At 41.7% G+C, this 16,644-nt stretch overlaps 1 protein-coding gene across 1 annotated transcript in view; it reads right to left on the bottom strand.

The window, feature by feature from the left end:
* The window catches only part of agps (alkylglycerone phosphate synthase), a 35,424-nt gene extending 19,340 nt beyond the window's left edge, over window positions 1–16,084 (bottom strand). Inside the window, exons 1-10 of the mRNA XM_049594392.1 lie at window positions 15,835–16,084; window positions 12,270–12,359; window positions 10,757–10,847; window positions 10,537–10,657; window positions 10,320–10,394; window positions 9,229–9,300; window positions 8,309–8,388; window positions 6,176–6,256; window positions 4,914–5,039; window positions 4,564–4,672 (exon numbers count right to left, since the gene is read on the bottom strand). Coding sequence (XP_049450349.1) covers window positions 4,564–4,672; window positions 4,914–5,039; window positions 6,176–6,256; window positions 8,309–8,388; window positions 9,229–9,300; window positions 10,320–10,394; window positions 10,537–10,657; window positions 10,757–10,847; window positions 12,270–12,359; window positions 15,835–16,022 — 1,033 coding nt within the window. The 5' untranslated portion in view covers window positions 16,023–16,084. The remainder of the gene's footprint in view (window positions 1–4,563; window positions 4,673–4,913; window positions 5,040–6,175; window positions 6,257–8,308; window positions 8,389–9,228; window positions 9,301–10,319; window positions 10,395–10,536; window positions 10,658–10,756; window positions 10,848–12,269; window positions 12,360–15,834) is intronic.
* Between the last annotated feature and the right edge of the window lie 560 nt (window positions 16,085–16,644).

The following is a 16,644-nucleotide window of genomic DNA, read 5'->3' as shown; positions in this document are numbered from 1 at the left end:
TAAAATGTCAGAAAAATGTCAATCAGTGTTTGTCAAAGCCAAGATAATGTCATGAAATGTCATGTCTGGTCTACAACCCAAAGATATTCAGCTTACTGTCACTGGAGTTAACAAACAAGAAAATATTTACATTTGAAGAAGCTGGAATCTGAGAATTTTTGTTTTAAAACATTACTCGAACTGATTAATCGATTATCAAATTAGTTGGCAATAAATTTAATAGTTGACAACTCATTGATTAATTGTTGTAGTTCTATGTGGAAGTGTGTTTACCTTGCTGCATAGCTGTGTACTTACACACATAATGAGGGCAGAAGAATGTGATCTGAAATTAAACTGTACAGTTTGTTAATACTACAAACATGGCATTATATTACATTTATTTCGTATGGTGCTGAGATGATTTGACGATTTTCCATAAAAGAAACTGCCAACAGTTTTGATGACATTTAGTTGTTTAAATCATTGATCGAGCAAAATACCAAATATTAGCTGGTTCAAGCTCCTCAGGTTTGAAGCTTTGTCTTTTGCTGTACATCACTGTAAATTCAACATATTTGAGATTTGGGCTGTTGGATAAACAAAACAAGATGGGTTGTTGTACATTGTAATGTGCATTTATAACTACTTTCTGACATTTGTTGGCTGCACATCTGTTTTTGTTTTTGAATTTAATCTGTGTGAACCAAACCTATTAGTCCCCTCCCCAGCCTGAGCATTCAGTGTTGCTACAGACGACGTGATGCATCTCCCCTGAACATGGCCAGCTCCATTAGGTGGCTTCCTCAGCCTGTTATGGCTGTTAATGAGCCCTCTAACGTGACACTACATGCCACACGCTGCTCCCTAGTGGCCCAGTGGAAAACATGTGACTCCATTAGGCCTCAGCCAGGAAAAGGCTCCTCCTTCCTGACGGTGCGCGGGAGGAGCCGCCGAGTGAGCAAGGGAGGAGGAGTCAGAGAGGCAGAGAGACAGAGAGGGGGAGAGAGAGAAAGATAGGGAGGAGCTAGAGGGGAAGGAGGGTGAGCGAATGAGGAATAAAGGGAGGCAATAAGAGCAGCAAGGTCAGAAAAACACTCTCTTGGGGACGAATGCAACGTAATGAAATGCTGGAGTGCAGCTTAAGCCATTTTTTACTGTGACTGTCTCTATTAAACCAACCTCATCTCACAGGATTAGTATTTGGGGTGAGGGGCTGTTCGCAAAGAAGGGTCCCTCTGCTTCCAGTGTCAAATATTTCTAAGACAAAAATCAACAGCTTTGACCGCTGTGCAGCCACCACTTAAGAATCAAAGAATTGACTCTGTACATTGAATTAGCACTGGCTGGCTTCACACACCTACATTACATCCTCCATGGCTGAGAGGAGTTTAAAAGAGAAAAGGGATTACCATTGATTATTCCACTCATTCTTTACACCGGTTGAAAGCAAGAGCGAAGAAAAGACTTTGCATTCAGGCTACTTCAAGGTCAGAAAGATAGAGAGACCCCGTTGTTGTGCAGTGAATGAGAAGCTCCGAGGTTTCACAGTAATTTCTGATAAAATGGATGCGTTCCACTTAACATGCAGAGCGTTGTTCGAAGGTTTTAGTGTGTTGTTTTGTTGTTGTTGTTGTTGTGGCCTACTGTCAGACTGCAGGACGCGGTTTCTGGGGTGAGGAGGTAGATAAATTTAATGAGACTCTGCAGTGGTGTGACCTCTTCGTTTGAACGTTAGGCCTCCCTGAAGTACATGTTCTCCCACAGACGTGTGGTCCTGTCCCGTATCTGTCACGCCACTGACGCCCAGCAGCAAGCTCGTCCTCTGTGTAACACCACTGACTTTTGTGTGGTTTCATTATAAAGAATGATTATAGCTCTTATTATTATTGCAGTTCTCTTATTTTGTTCTAAGAGCTCAAGTTTTCGAGATATGGTACTTGATACAAAAATACTATTTTATAAAGATTACACACTTTAGCATTCTGATATTAGGCAGATCTATATAAATTCATTTCTCTTCACGCCATTTTCAGATTTTTTCATTGAATCAATTGGCTGTTAGGAACAATTTGTGACCAATCTGCAACACTTTGTGACCTCTGACAACAAACAGGTACACTTTTACAAACTTCTCAAATTTTGGATACTATCATGATGTTTCATTTTTTCTATATGCTTTTACACCTGTAAATGCGTATGATAAAAGTCGCTTTTGATTTTTAGTGAAGTAATTACACAGGCTCTCCCTTGACACGAGCCCTGATGTGTGTTCTGTGTTTACAGCAATCACAAATCTGCACGTTTGACCTTTGGAGCAGTAAGGTTAAGGGAAACTACACACGCTCTACATAACCCTCATAAACTCTCAAGTGTTTATAACTTACTGCCTGTTATCGGACCGAAGTGTCAACTCGTTACACTCCATTTCCATCTTCAGTCTGACATTGTGTCCACTCCGACTGACTGCCATGGGGGAGGGGGATAGGATTTTCCCGAACCAATCAAGACAACAATAACGTATCTGTCTGAAACTAATGTCATTTTAAGTCCACACTGATGCGTAGCCATGCCAACAGTTGTTTTGTGGGGTTTTGACAATGGAGCGAAACATTGTAAAAAAACAAACAAAGATGTCGAGCAATATCTAGAGGACACTGAGTTAGAGCAACTCAACAGCAGCGTCTATCTTGTCTTGTCTATTGAATCTTTTTTTTAATTTTAACTGAGAAACCGCTGTTTGATGTCACGATGCTAGATGAATTATTATTATTAGAACCCTGGCAATATAACTTATGCAAAATATCTTTTAGGCATAATGAAATTCAGTTTGACTGTTTATTTATTTAAACCCAACAGTGACAAAAAAGCCTTTCTCTATATGGCTATTTAGTGTAGCCTTGGTCGGGTCGGACACAGCAGAAGTCAGCAAACCAGAACACGGCACCCGGAGGCGGAAATAAGTCTGCATGCCCGCAGCGGCCCACAGCCATTAAACCACAGAAGAAGAAGAAGAAGCTGTGTTCATGAGTAGGATTTAAGAAACAGGCTAAATGACATGATGTTGCACACTCTTGTACAGTAGGTGGCGGCATGTACCTGGAAGTTGTTAGCGATCCGCCAATAAATTAAAAGAAGAAGAGCTGTGTTTCCAGAGTGCTCTTTGAGTAAGCGGTACGCAACATGCATTGCTGAACACGTAACAGTTTTACCAGATGTATCTATAAGGACTTGGTTGTACTTTTGATGTCATGGCGGATAAAGAAGGAGCACCATCTAAAAGAAAAAGAACAGAAGAAGGCTAAACGGGACAGTGATAGGACTCGAGCCCAAACGTGTGTAAACCTCGGTCGGGCATTCACCAAGTGGAGAGAGCTGAGAGATTTGAAAGGTTTTATAACTGATCCCGAGTTGGCCCTTTTCCTAATTGACAGGTATGCAAGTTTTGTTTTTATTTAGAGAACATACCGCAACTTGTTAGACGTTGTTTCAATTCAATATACGACGACATGGAAGTTATAAGCAAGCTAAATGTAACATTAGCTGATGTGAACCGCTTTTGTCTAGTAACATTACAACAAACGCCACAAAATTATCTGTGACTGTGACCATGAACACAAATATACAGCAGGCAGTTGTCCTCAGTTTATAAGAAATTCAGAGCTTCACCAGAACATTTATGATTTTCCTCTCGCTCACCAAAACAAATGCATGCGGTAATTGCCGGTTGCAGTTGAAATTTTACACCACCAGGCTGTGGGTGTCATACCGCTTTGACCAAAGGGGGCACTATAATCAACGAAAACGTAAAGTTCTGCACAGCTGCTTTAAATTAACAGATTACAAACATAACTAATCATAAAGCCTGAATGTGGCCATCTTATACATTAGAAGTCAGTACAAGTCAGGGTTAACCTGTACAGTCAAGATATAACTTTTAAAAATGTATTATTGGTAATTAAGAAATTAAAATCAAAATTCTATTTAAAAACTGTTGCAGAGCGTTAATCACTCAGACTGGCAACAGTTATCCATTATACTAACTAGTAATAATACTTTAATAATGTTGAAACATTTCCCCGTGACTATATTTTTGAACATATTTGATTTTAATCTCATATATGAAGGTGTGCTCTTGGCATTGAAATCCCTCCTAATCAGTACAAATGTTGATTTCTGCAGTGATCCCAGCCCAGTCAGGAAGCAGATTGCTGAGCTTTGTAGGGCGAATATAAAGTTTGCACCCACAGCTGTTTAACATAGCGATGCCAAGAGTCTCTGAACCTCCTCATTATGTAGGGGGAACCTGGCATATGGCAGTATTCTCTGTGGGCGTTCACAAGGACAGGGCACTGCAGATGGGGTGGGGAGGACACTTGCTGGTTCCTAACTAACACCCCTCCAGATCACTTTTCCACCGAAGCTGGTTAATGTGTAAGAAGCCGAGAGCATGAGAACCATCCTGATGTTACTGTTTCATCACTAAGACTCGCAGACGTGCACACAAATCCCACATTGACACAAGCTCACACACACACGTGCCCTGCCCTGCTGTACTGAAATCACACGAGAAAGGGAGCAAACCTTCTGAGCCCATGATGAAGTGGTGAACATCCGGCCCCGTGGACATGCGTGGGCCCTGACAGCTCTTTTCAATTACCCCTTGTGGGGTCACCATCTTTACATGGATGACCTAAAAACAGCAACAAAACAAACACTTTTTAGAAATGAAAATATACACTAGCAAACGCCATATATGAACACAATTTCATAACTGATACTGTGACCACTGCATTTTAGAGGTGAGGGTAAAGTACACAAAACTGCTGCTAATAATTCCCTTCATAATTACTGTGCAGGAACAGCTGTGTGCTGACTGTCATCTTTTGGAACAAATATGAGCAGGAAGGTAAAGGGGAGGGCGGGCGGCTCACCAGGTCCTCAATGTTGCCGTAGATATTCTTCTTCATTCCCGACGCTCTGGTTGCTACCCAGCCCCCCAGGGAGCTGAACTCCATGGAGTCAGGCTCGTGCCCCGTACAGTAGCCGCTCTCATTAAGCTGTGACAAAAAAAAAAAGAAAAACAAACGAGTTAAAATTGTTTGGAAAACAATGACGTTGTAAACCCACAAGAATGTCTTAATAACAAGCAAAAAAGAACGAGCAAGCAAAGGAAAACAAATTTAATTGCAGTGCTAAAACTCTGGTTTTATGGCATCATACATTTTTACAACGGCCTAAAATAAACCAAGCGGAAAGAGCACGAAAAGACTGAACACAGAGATCAGTGCATTATCTGGGCAGGGCCAAATTCCACTGCTTGACTGGATCATTGATGTTATGTGGAAAATAATAGCTGCACTGTGTCAGGTGACATGTTAAGGCCTTTTTATTAAAAATAGTAAAACTACAAATACAGAAACTGTGTTTCAGACATTCATGATGCAAGACTGCTGCAAAATCAGCTCCACCCAAACCACAAAATACTGTAAGTGACTTCCTAGTATAACAATATGACAGTATGACACACACACACACACACACACACACACACACACACACACACACACAAAAAAAACCTTTGAGCAACCTTCATCAGATGCACCACCATCCCTACAGCTATGAGGAGAATGCGTTAGTCATCAGGAACTAACACTTTCTCCTCAAGGCAGCCCAACCTATAAGAGACTGCATCTTTAGGCAGAGCATTTAATAGTAATAATAACAATAAGGACCTTAAAGTACAACAACAACAACCCCCACCCGAAGCACAAGATGGGGGTTAAGTCAGGCCTTGTTTTATCACAGCACTCCCCTGGAAGGCAGTTTATACTGCAGACCCATCTGCTCCATCAAAATGGCCCGGTCTAAATGCAGAGGTGGAGTCTGCTTTAGATGCAGCTCACGCATTCCTCTACATCAAATGCCCGCTCCTTCTCCATTTTTCTGAATTAGCTTGATGGTGCCATCTGCTCATGACCGCCGCCTCACTCTCTAATCTCTCCCCTTCAGCACTCTGCTCCCGTCTCAAACTCTTTCCTAAACACCGCTCCATCTACTGAGCAAAGAGTACCAAGGTGACTGAGCATGGGGCGACCTGCGTGTGAATGGTCACGCAGCTTGATTGTTGGCACGGCGTTTTACGGCGATGTAAGCTCTTTCGCTGGACGAATATGGATGGATGAGCAATGCTTACCAATCTCTCCAAGTCCTGACCGACGATGCCAGCTTCCGCATGGGCAGTTAAATTTTTCTCGTCAATCCACAGGATGCGATTCTGTAAATGAAAAACAAGCAACATGACTGAGGAGGTCATAAAACACAATGCAACACAAATACTCTCTAATGCTGTTTGCTTGTCTCAAACGAAAACACACGCACCGCCATTTGTGTAGGTTACAAACTCGTAATGCAAAATGTTGTGTGTCACCGTGTCTGTCATCTGAACTCTAAAACTGCCTACATACGTTATGTTGACTTGAAATATCTCAGGCTCGGACACAAACAATGCCCTCGACAGCAGTCCATGGAGACAGTCCCTTGACAGTTTGCCTGCAATACTTTTTTAAGTTCTGCACCGGCATGTCCTTCTAGCCTGACGGTCACATGTCTGAGGATAAATGAGTGCAGAGGGGCTGCGGGACGGAGACAGTTTCCTCAAGGTTAAACTCAATTTAACATCTAATTCCAAATATATGCCTCTTATTTGGGCCGCTGGGCACGTGGCCTACCCTTACCTGCAGGAGGTCATTTCACACCTGCCATCAATTATTCTCCAGAGGTAATAAACTTTATGTTCCGACCACACTGCTCCTTTCATGTGCTTCCATTGGAGCCACCTCACCTCTGACCCCTGACACAGAACACTGGTCACTGGTGTCTGTGGCACCAAAATCAATGAGTGCTAGGCTAGCAGCATCCGGACAGCTTATATATCACCTCTGTGTGAGCCTGGATCAAAGGGCTGTACTGTACTAGGGACAATATTCACCGTTTTATATCATATCCAATGAAACATCATCGTGTTCATGGTGAGGTTCTTGGGTTTCCAGTCAAATAAATGGCTGGTGCTCTGGTACCACATTTATCATCTTAAAAACCAGAATTAAGCAGTGTATCATGTGCACACAACAAACACGCTAATTTTAACCATGGCTGCAATAAATGTTTATTTTCTTTAGTGAAGTTTAAAAAACAAACAAACAAAAAAAAAAAAAACAGCTTCTCAGTGCCCTATGGGATATATTCAGATTAGAGATGCAGGCAAGTAGGCCACAAACGTTACTACCCTCGCTAGCTGGCACCAGAAATACTGGTCGGTTAAACTTCTTCATGTTAAGATACCCAAAGGAAAACAGGAGGAGTTTGGATCTACATGTGAGACCAGCGTACAAGTCTGCAGCTGTCTGTGGATGTTTAACGCAGACGGTATGTCCGAGCCTCACATACTCCCGACCACTGAAGGTCTTCTTGCTAAACAAGAAAAGATCCTTTTGGGGACAATGGAGATTCTGTGTGTGTTTGTTAAATATTAATTAGTGAGTAGTTATGTTTTGTAGGATGCTCATAATGCACAGTACAAAGTCACACACATTTCAGTGGCATTTTAAACATGATTAGGTTATTGAAAATTGTGATTAAAGATTTGCAAATGGCTCTTTTAATATATGCAAGATTTTCAGAAAATGTTTAACCTTGCTCTTGTGTTTTCTAACTTTTAGATGAGTCAACTGGTCTAAGTGTAACCTTTCTTTTTAACGTCAGAGAAATTATTCGTCAGGGAAATCCCAAATTTAGATTGCTTTGTTTTATCTGACAATCTTAAATCCAAATGTATTAAATTTACCTTAATATATAACACATAAAATGTTGCAAATCCTCACATCCTGCCTTTCAAGGCAGAACCAGAAAATGTTTTTGCTTGATAAATAATTTTAAAATTACACATTTCTCTTAATTGACTAAATCATTTATTATTTTTAACATTATCCAGAGTATGTAGTACATTCCTTCAGGAAAAATGGCAAAGTGGTGAATGAAAGTAAAAATCAAAATGCCAACATAGATTCTAAAATTGCTTCTTCTTTTTTTTCAGTATGGTGCCGATAAATACTATTGTTCCATAACGCAATAGCAGTTGTTTGAATTAGAGACACAGGTTGAGACCCTTACTTTCCTGTGCTCTACCTATCAAAAGCATAAGTAGTGCCAATAGTGTACAACAAATACTGTAATTTTGTATCAGACAATATTTCATTTGATTTCAGTGAATCTTGTCGGTGGTGCAGATCAACTCCTCTGACACTTACATACACAGGTGCTTACGTACCATCTGAGAGGTATCCAGAGAGACAATGGAGCGAGTTTCCTCTGGGGGGCACTCCAGGGCACTAGAGACACTGGTCCCTCCTGGAAGAGGAAAAACAACAATTATAAGGAGTTAAAGAAGAGATGGCTTCAAATGGAGGATGTTATCATACAGACACTTTCCTGGTTTTATAGTTTTAACACAATGGTATCAAATATTAAATGCAAAAAGTGTTTATATTTATCAAAGAAAGGTATTTAAAAAAAGAATCATATCACATTGACAGTAGTATAGGAAAATTTCAAGCAATACAAAGCTTTTTAGGAGTCAGACTTTTTCAAATTTCAGACAGCAATGTGGACATGGCACTGCGCTGTGTTAAAATGATCACAGTGACAGGTATGCAAAATACAGTTTAAAAAAAAAGAGAGCTAAGTTTGCACAATGCAAATAACCCATCCTCCATCTAAAACGACTGGAGCCTTCAGGATATAACTGTATAAACGTGTGACTGACTTTAATTACATCAATCTCGTGAATGTGTTGTTACACTACTATAATACTATGAAACATTTATTTCAGCCATTTTGCCATCTTGAAATAGTTAACAGTGGTGAGTGACAGGAGACAAGAGGGGTAGAGAGCCTGAAAGTGAACCAGAGATGTTGTAATTACATCATATGGTTAGACTGGTGGCCCAGTGGAATGGCTATTGCTCTTTCTTCTGTTGGTCTAGTACAAAATACACACCGCAAAATGTCCACTGCACTGTCAGCATCTTATTTACCAGGTTAATTTATAGATTACGTGGCTTCATTAATAAAAAAACACATGGGAGTAAATAATGAAGTATATTAAATATAAATATACATCTAGTGGTGTATACGTACAGTACATGACAGCTAATTATGCTGATTAGAGCCATTTATTTCACGACTCACCTCCATATGGTATCAAACAAACATTATGTTTGCACGCCAGTTCCACAATTTTCACGACATCATTGTGGCAGTCTGCAAAGACACAGAATATCATTTTAGAAATTAGTGGCCACCATAAAGAAAATGTTTTCATTTACCGTCCTCTATTACATTCATAAATTATGTGTTTACATAATAGCCAGAGTGGACACATTGTAAAGGATATAAAAAATGGCACACAGCTCTGTGTGTATACAGGAGACAATAAATAAATGTATATGGCCTGAGCCATTAGAGCTGGGGGACATTTTGATTTGCCTGATAGTTGTGATTTGCCTGGGGCTTTCCTCAGGCGGAGTCAGACTGCATGAAGCTGCGCTCTCTAGGGTGGGCTGTGCCGGATCAATACAAATGCGTTTTAGCCAATCACGGTGCTCACATCCATTCACGCTGGAGTGGTGAGCGAGTGGGAAGAGTGGCAATACCCACCTACGTGGATGTGCTCGACTGGCCTCAAGTGCTTTTAAAGGCGGTGAGAAATGCCTGCGTTCTGGTGCATTTTGCCATCCAATTAAACACACAGCTTCTGCCCATGGATTACAGTTCAACGAACTAAACCGCCACTTAAAATACACAGCTTGACTTGGAGGGACTACTGAGGAATGCAAATTACAGGTTAAACTATCTGTTAGATACATTGCAAATGAGAGTGTGTTTGTGGGGTTGGTTAGATTTAAATTTGGTGCTGGCGAGGATGAAACGATGCCAACAGTTGCTTGGTGATTTGCTGCCCATTTGGGAGGGTGCTAATCAAGTTTCAACCATTAGTCAACACTCATTTGCATGATAAAATAGTGCCAGCCATAACAACAGAAAACCAATCTCGGAATCATAATTCATGGGTGTACTGTGCAGGGCCAGACCGTGGAGTATTGGGTGTCAACCGTCCTCCCCCTGACGCTTCTTATTAAGCCTCCACTCATACATATTAATATCCCAGCCTCTGCAGAGATTAACCCTTTAAATCACCTAAGCCAGTAGGGGGGATATCTACGTGGGAGGAGGAGAACAGACGGATAAAAACACAGACATGACACAGCTTCTGAACTCACTTGGCCATACCACCATATCTGGAACACGCCCAACTTTACCCTCTCGCAGAGCAAAGATCTCGTGTAAGCAATGGCCTGGAAGAAAACACAGGGATGAGATGAGAAGCCCATGATCATCACTAATAAAAACACTGATGCTAGATATGCTGATTGTGGTTTACAAGCATTAAAAGTAGGTGATGTAATTTGGGAGAAGTCTCCTCCCAGTATGCCTTACCGTGGGCGCGAAACACCCGGTCCTCTGCGTCATGAGAGAAGGGAATACCTGTGGATTTCACATCCTCCACGAAGGCCTCGTTGAGAGTGGGAGGCTGTACAGCACTGCTAGTCAGGACGGGCTGAAACAAAACAAGCCATTGTGGTTTTTGTAACTGTGACTAAGTACTCTTTTTCGCCATTCAGTGAAGACACAATGAATAAATATGAATGACACTCACTGCTGCTGGAGATTTATGCTGCAAATTGGCTCCAAATGTGCCTTCAAACCAGTCTTTCAGAGCAGGGATGATCATACCACTCAGTCTATACCTGGATTGTGTGAAGGAAGACAGATTATGTGAACAACCAATTACACAAACACAAAAAAAATCAACTATAACTCATGTATTAGTGATTTCCTGTTGTCAAAGTCAAAGCCCTCAACTGAAAACATCTAAATGCCTGACTGGGCTTATTCGTTTGGAAAACCAGGCCTGTGTCTAATAAGAATAGAGTGTTAGGTTTGAGTCCAATGAGGTTATTAGGCAAGCAGAGAAGCAGTGACAGTGCTGTCCGTGTGATCGCCCTCGCCATCCCCTGCATAATTGAGCTGCTGGCACAGCCCGGGCCAGCCCATCAGGGGACTGTGGCGCGCCTTTGTCCAAGAGACCATGAAACACACTCTATAATGAAAAAGCCTCTGTCACAGCGAGCGCGGAGGAGGAGAATACCGTCTTTGACATTCATTCAACAGCGCCCCAGCCTCAGTTACTGTAACGCCGCCCAGGTAGCTTTTCAGTCGAGAGGGCACAGAGCAGTTTGTGGCAACTGCTTGCACAGGAGGAAACCATTTGCTGCGCAACATCCTGTTCAACTCGGCTCATTACTCAAAATACATCCTCATGCACAATGTGCCAGTTCTCTGTGTTTACAATCTGACAAGAGCGGCCGTCTCTTCCAAAGTCATATGTCATGATTACAATCACGGGGCTCGTCTATACCTCTACTCTTGTCATGGGAGACGTGGATAAAGGTGCTGTTGTAAACTGAAGCCACATTCAGTAAGACTGAGAGACAAACGGCTTTGTTTCCCTCAGACATTCAAACTAATTCTTTCTTTTCCAAGTCAGTGATTTACTGTGTTTACCCACAACTCCACAGAGACACATAAATAATTACAGACATAATATGCTCCATTTTTTAACAGATTTGGAAAGTGGTTTCTGTTAATGAGCAACAGAGTTTGGGAGAGCTGACAATCACAACGAGTGACCTTCTCAGATGACAATGAACACTTCAAATGCCAGCCACTAGGTGGCAGTAGCACCACATTGCTGTGAGTGTAGGAAGGGGACAGCAGCTAATTTCAGAGGCACACAGTATGGGCTGTGAAAATGATCAATGCAGAACTCCAGCCTTAAGTTACCCTAATGAATGAATTAATGGAGTTAGACGCACTGGCTGCATTAACACAAGAATAGAGGCTGTGAATGAGACCTCGAACTGACTGACTTCTCTCAATCCTCAACAGATAAACAGATAATCTTTAAAGATTATTTTTACGGCATTTCTGCTTTGTTTCGATAGAGAGGAAAAGCAGGAGGGGATAACATGCTTCAAAGACTCATAGCCGGACTTGAACCCGGGCTGCACTAAGGACTCAGCTTCTACCCAGGGGGCGACTGAGGCACCCAAGAATAAGCATTTTTGCATATGCATATCTAAAAGTGGTGATGTGACATTCTGCGTTACCTTTTGCCAGTAAATTCTGCTTGACCTTTCTTGTTGAAGAGAAATCTTGAATCGCTGTATCCCCAGCCGTTCCATTTCATAATCTCCTGCCTGCGGAAAAACAAATATTGGCAGAGGTTAAGCTTACAACTCACACACCTTACACTGAAGCTAATGCACAATGTGAAATACCATCAAATAAAGTTAAAGAACACGGGTGAATGTGATTCAAGTGTGAAGGTGGCTTGGTATATTCTTTAATTTGCCACCCTATTCCCTCTGGGCTGATGCTTGCTTGGCATGGGCAATTTCCCCAAGACAAAGAGTCCTTGCTGATAATATGATACTTCATACTGAAATTTTCACACCCAGACATCTAACATTTCACTGAGGGAAAACATCAATGTTCCCTTATTTTATTCAGCCATTCACAGCCTTCGCATTCATCAAGGGTGGGGCTGGCTATCAGTTGGCAAATTTACAATATGGGAGGGTGCAGACAGGCACACCTACGATATTCCCCGGGTGCCTACAACTATGCAACGATCTGCACGCAGGCATGCAAACACGCAGCTGGTTGACATTGTAATGCAGAGGCAGAAGTGACACATTCAAATAGCATATCCATCAACAGGGGAAGCTAGTAGACACTCCCGCTGTGCTGTCAGACATTTCCATCGAACACATTAAAATATTTTACATTTATGGCACCTGGCAGACATGCTTATCCATGGCTACTTTCAATATTGCTCGGTTTTTATGATTAGGTCCAAGGTGTGTGCAGGACTATCAAGCTTCAGCTAATTATTTAGTATATATAGCTAAATCATCAGCACCTAAGCATCAGCCATACTGTCCATCCTTTGTTGTGGAACCACCAACCATATTAGAGTACAACCATAGCCACTTACAACATGGAAACAAATGCTACTACACTATTATTGTTGAGGGACATCCCATTATAATCACCTGCCACACTGCTACACTGTCGATGCTCCACCACTGTGCAGAGCGTGTGTGCTGTACCACTCACAGAGCAACCATAACTCATGGGTCACTTGGGATGGGATGCTAACACAGTGGAGTAAAAGCCATAATTGAGATTAATACCTGCCAAAATTGAGTTTCCGATAAATTAAGAGTGAGAGTGAAAAGTGGGAGTGACACACTGAGTCAGACTCTAATGAATCCTCGCCATCATTGATATGCTGTCATGGTGCCTGAATGTACTGAATAAAAATATATCAATAAATGGGGCAAGCGTGTGGCAAGGTCAGTGAGTACACGCTACAGTTACATACAGACAATTTAAAACTATAAGCAAGGTCATGTTTGAAGGCACAATAGTAACTCTTAATGATATTGTTTTGATAATATAAACTAGCGCCTCAAGTTTTTTCTTTCACAGAGCAGTGGACCACGACCAGGTGTCCGGGAACCCCCAGGGGTCCTTGATGGTATTCCAGGGAAACCCCAGAAGAAGTCTAAATAGTTTCTTCTACTATGTAATTCACTATAAAAGTGAGGTCAGGGTGAGTAAGAGTCATGAGGTTGACTTTCTCACCACAGGTTTCACTTCCTCCACGTTATCCTCTCAACCGTAGTTGACAACGTCTGGTCTTAATCATGTCTATCAACCAAAATATCTTTTCAGATGGGGGTCCATGGCCTAATGTGTATCAATTTAGGAGTCCTTGATTTAAGCCATTTGCGGCAAATTTCTGATTAGTAATTTTTGAATTTATATAAATAAAATTGTCTTGACATGCCTTAACTAGACATACAGTATATTGGATATAAAGACAAGAAAAGAGAACAAAATTGATCTCAGAAATGTTGGAATAAAATATCCTTTAACACTATTTCACATGAAGAATGATGTTTCTTTAGCATAAGAACAGATAAAAGTTGTGGATAACGCAATCATTCTAAAACCATGTGCAGAGATGAGGTTATGGGACATGTGGAGCTGTCCATATCTTTAATTAATGTGCATATGTATCACTACAATAGACAAATACCAGAAATACCTACTCAACAGCACCTCAAACTACAGCCTTGAAATATACCTAAAATTAATCAGCACATCTATAAAACAATTTTAACAACAAAACTGAACATCATGAAGGTGGGAAATACTGTGGGGCTGTTATATTAACCTACATTTGTTTAAGCTAGGTGGAGCTGAGACACCACGCAACCTGCAAGTCAGGATTTTTGCCTTAAACCACTAATCTCCTAACTAGCCCTACCAGAAAGGTAGCAACGAGAATGTCAAGACTGTCAGACTGTGGCTGAAAGTCTGAACAGAGGAAGTCTCTTGGCACTTCTTTAAACAAAAAGTGACTATAGGGTATTACAGCGTGGCATCTGGTTAAGGTATGTGCGATTGAACAATAGGCAGGGAGAAGGAGTACCTGAACTTCACACTGTGGCGCAGTTCCTGTTAGAAAGTTTGCTCTTTACTGATATCCTATGTAATTCTGTTACTATGCTACTACGTAGGATGATACTGAGGGACAAACCCACTCACTGTTTAACACTGCAAGCACTAAAATCACAGGACTAAAGCTCAGCATCACACAGGGGCTGCAAGACATAATATTCCATTGTATCATCCCAGTGTCATATTGACCAGAACAGGACGTGATGATTTCCACAAGGCCAAATACTCATACTTTCTGATTGTTGATTTTTGTTTTACCCTGAGCTGCAGCTGTTATCTCAGACTGACACTAGATGTCAGCACAGTGTGATGGTGTTTCCTCAAAAGGAGCCGAGCTGCCTATAGGTTGAAAGTCAGACCACCACATGTCCTGGCCAATCAGATGGAAAGACAGGAGACAAGAGACAGAGAAGTTTCACTACAGCCTCTTGTCTTACTGTAATGAATGATAATGCATTTCTAAGGTATCCTATATTTTTAGGGTTAGTTTGGTAAAGTTTTAAACGTATAGGAACCTTATTAATGTTTCTTCTACTAATATGTTTACACAAATAAAGAGTACTTGCAGCAGTTGAAATGACTCACATACAGTAGGCTATATGTACAGTAAATGAATGGCAAAGTCGATTAATCAAACTACGTTGCAGTAACGGTTAAACTAACGGTTATTTAACCGCTTGTACTCAACGGATGTTATCTATCTATGGCGTCCCTAAATGTCACATTAGCCTATACGTTAACACTTCTCTTTAGCTTTTACAACCTCTCTGACAGTTAAAAACTACCTTACCTCAAATTAAACTACCTTTTATAAACCACACAACAAGCTAAAGCTAACCAACTTTAGGAAAGTCGACCACAACAACGTTAAACTCCAGAGAGTAAACCTAGCCGCACCCACTCCGTAGCAAATGAATGCCCACTCTGTAGCCAAGTAACGTTAGCTAGCAAGCTAATTTAAAACAGCTTTAGCCATGTCCCCGTACGTTGTACGCTTTGAGGAGAGAGGGAAGCCAGTCTGTCAGTGCATGTTGTCCACTTAGCTGTCGTTTACCCGACAGCCCCGTTATGTTTGACTTAATAACGAGCTACAGCCACACAGGATGGACCCCTGTCCACCGCTCCATCACAGCCTTGTACCTCCTCCTCGGCACCGTCTTCCTCTCACTGGAGACGTGTGTCTTGCCGGCCTGGGCTTTGCACTCCGCGGCTAGGATGGTGGAGTCGCCGTCCGCCGGTCCCTGTAAATGCCCGGCGATTATTCTCAGTCTTTGCTGTGCAATCCGTTGCCTGTCGGAGCTGCCGCCGCCGCTGCTGTTGGACGCCATGCTGCTTCCGTGTTTGTGAAGGGAGGGAGCGGATCCATGAGCGGCTGTCAGAGGTCAGCGCAGGGAAAGTGCGCCGCGTTAACAGACCGTCGGAAATATCACACTCGCTCCATATGAATGACCCGAATAGTGATAAATGCCTTGCAGTTGGAAAAATTTGAGCCTAATTTCTCTTGCCACGTTTGGCAGTCGGAAAGAAAGCATAGGAAACACTTAAACATAATTGTAAGATAATACCATATTATTATACATCTTTTTTACACTTACTTTGTGGCATGTTCAATTGCTATCAGGCATTGGTTCAGATTGGGAAGGAAACAATAACACCAAAGAAAATTAATCTGAAACTAGCTTACTGTAATAGTCGAATAATTGCCATTTGAAACACCAAACATGCTCCCACATTGCCTGTCCTAACCTCTCAACTATGGGGATCTGCTGGTTTTCTTTGCCTTGCATAATAGTAAACTGTATATTTGGGTTTTGAACTGCAGACAAAACAAGCAACACGAATATGACACCTTGGGATAATAATCGTACTGTATATTTTCACTCTCTGTTTTCAAACGTCACACCAGATAATTACACAGTTACACAACTGCCACTCTTCATTATGCACGTG

Source organism: Epinephelus fuscoguttatus, linkage group LG13 (genome assembly GCF_011397635.1).
Source record: "Epinephelus fuscoguttatus linkage group LG13, E.fuscoguttatus.final_Chr_v1".
In the NCBI taxonomy this organism is placed as follows: domain Eukaryota; kingdom Metazoa; phylum Chordata; class Actinopteri; order Perciformes; family Serranidae; genus Epinephelus; species Epinephelus fuscoguttatus.
Note: the sequence above shows the minus strand (reverse complement) of the source record. Positions and strands in the feature narration are given on the sequence as shown.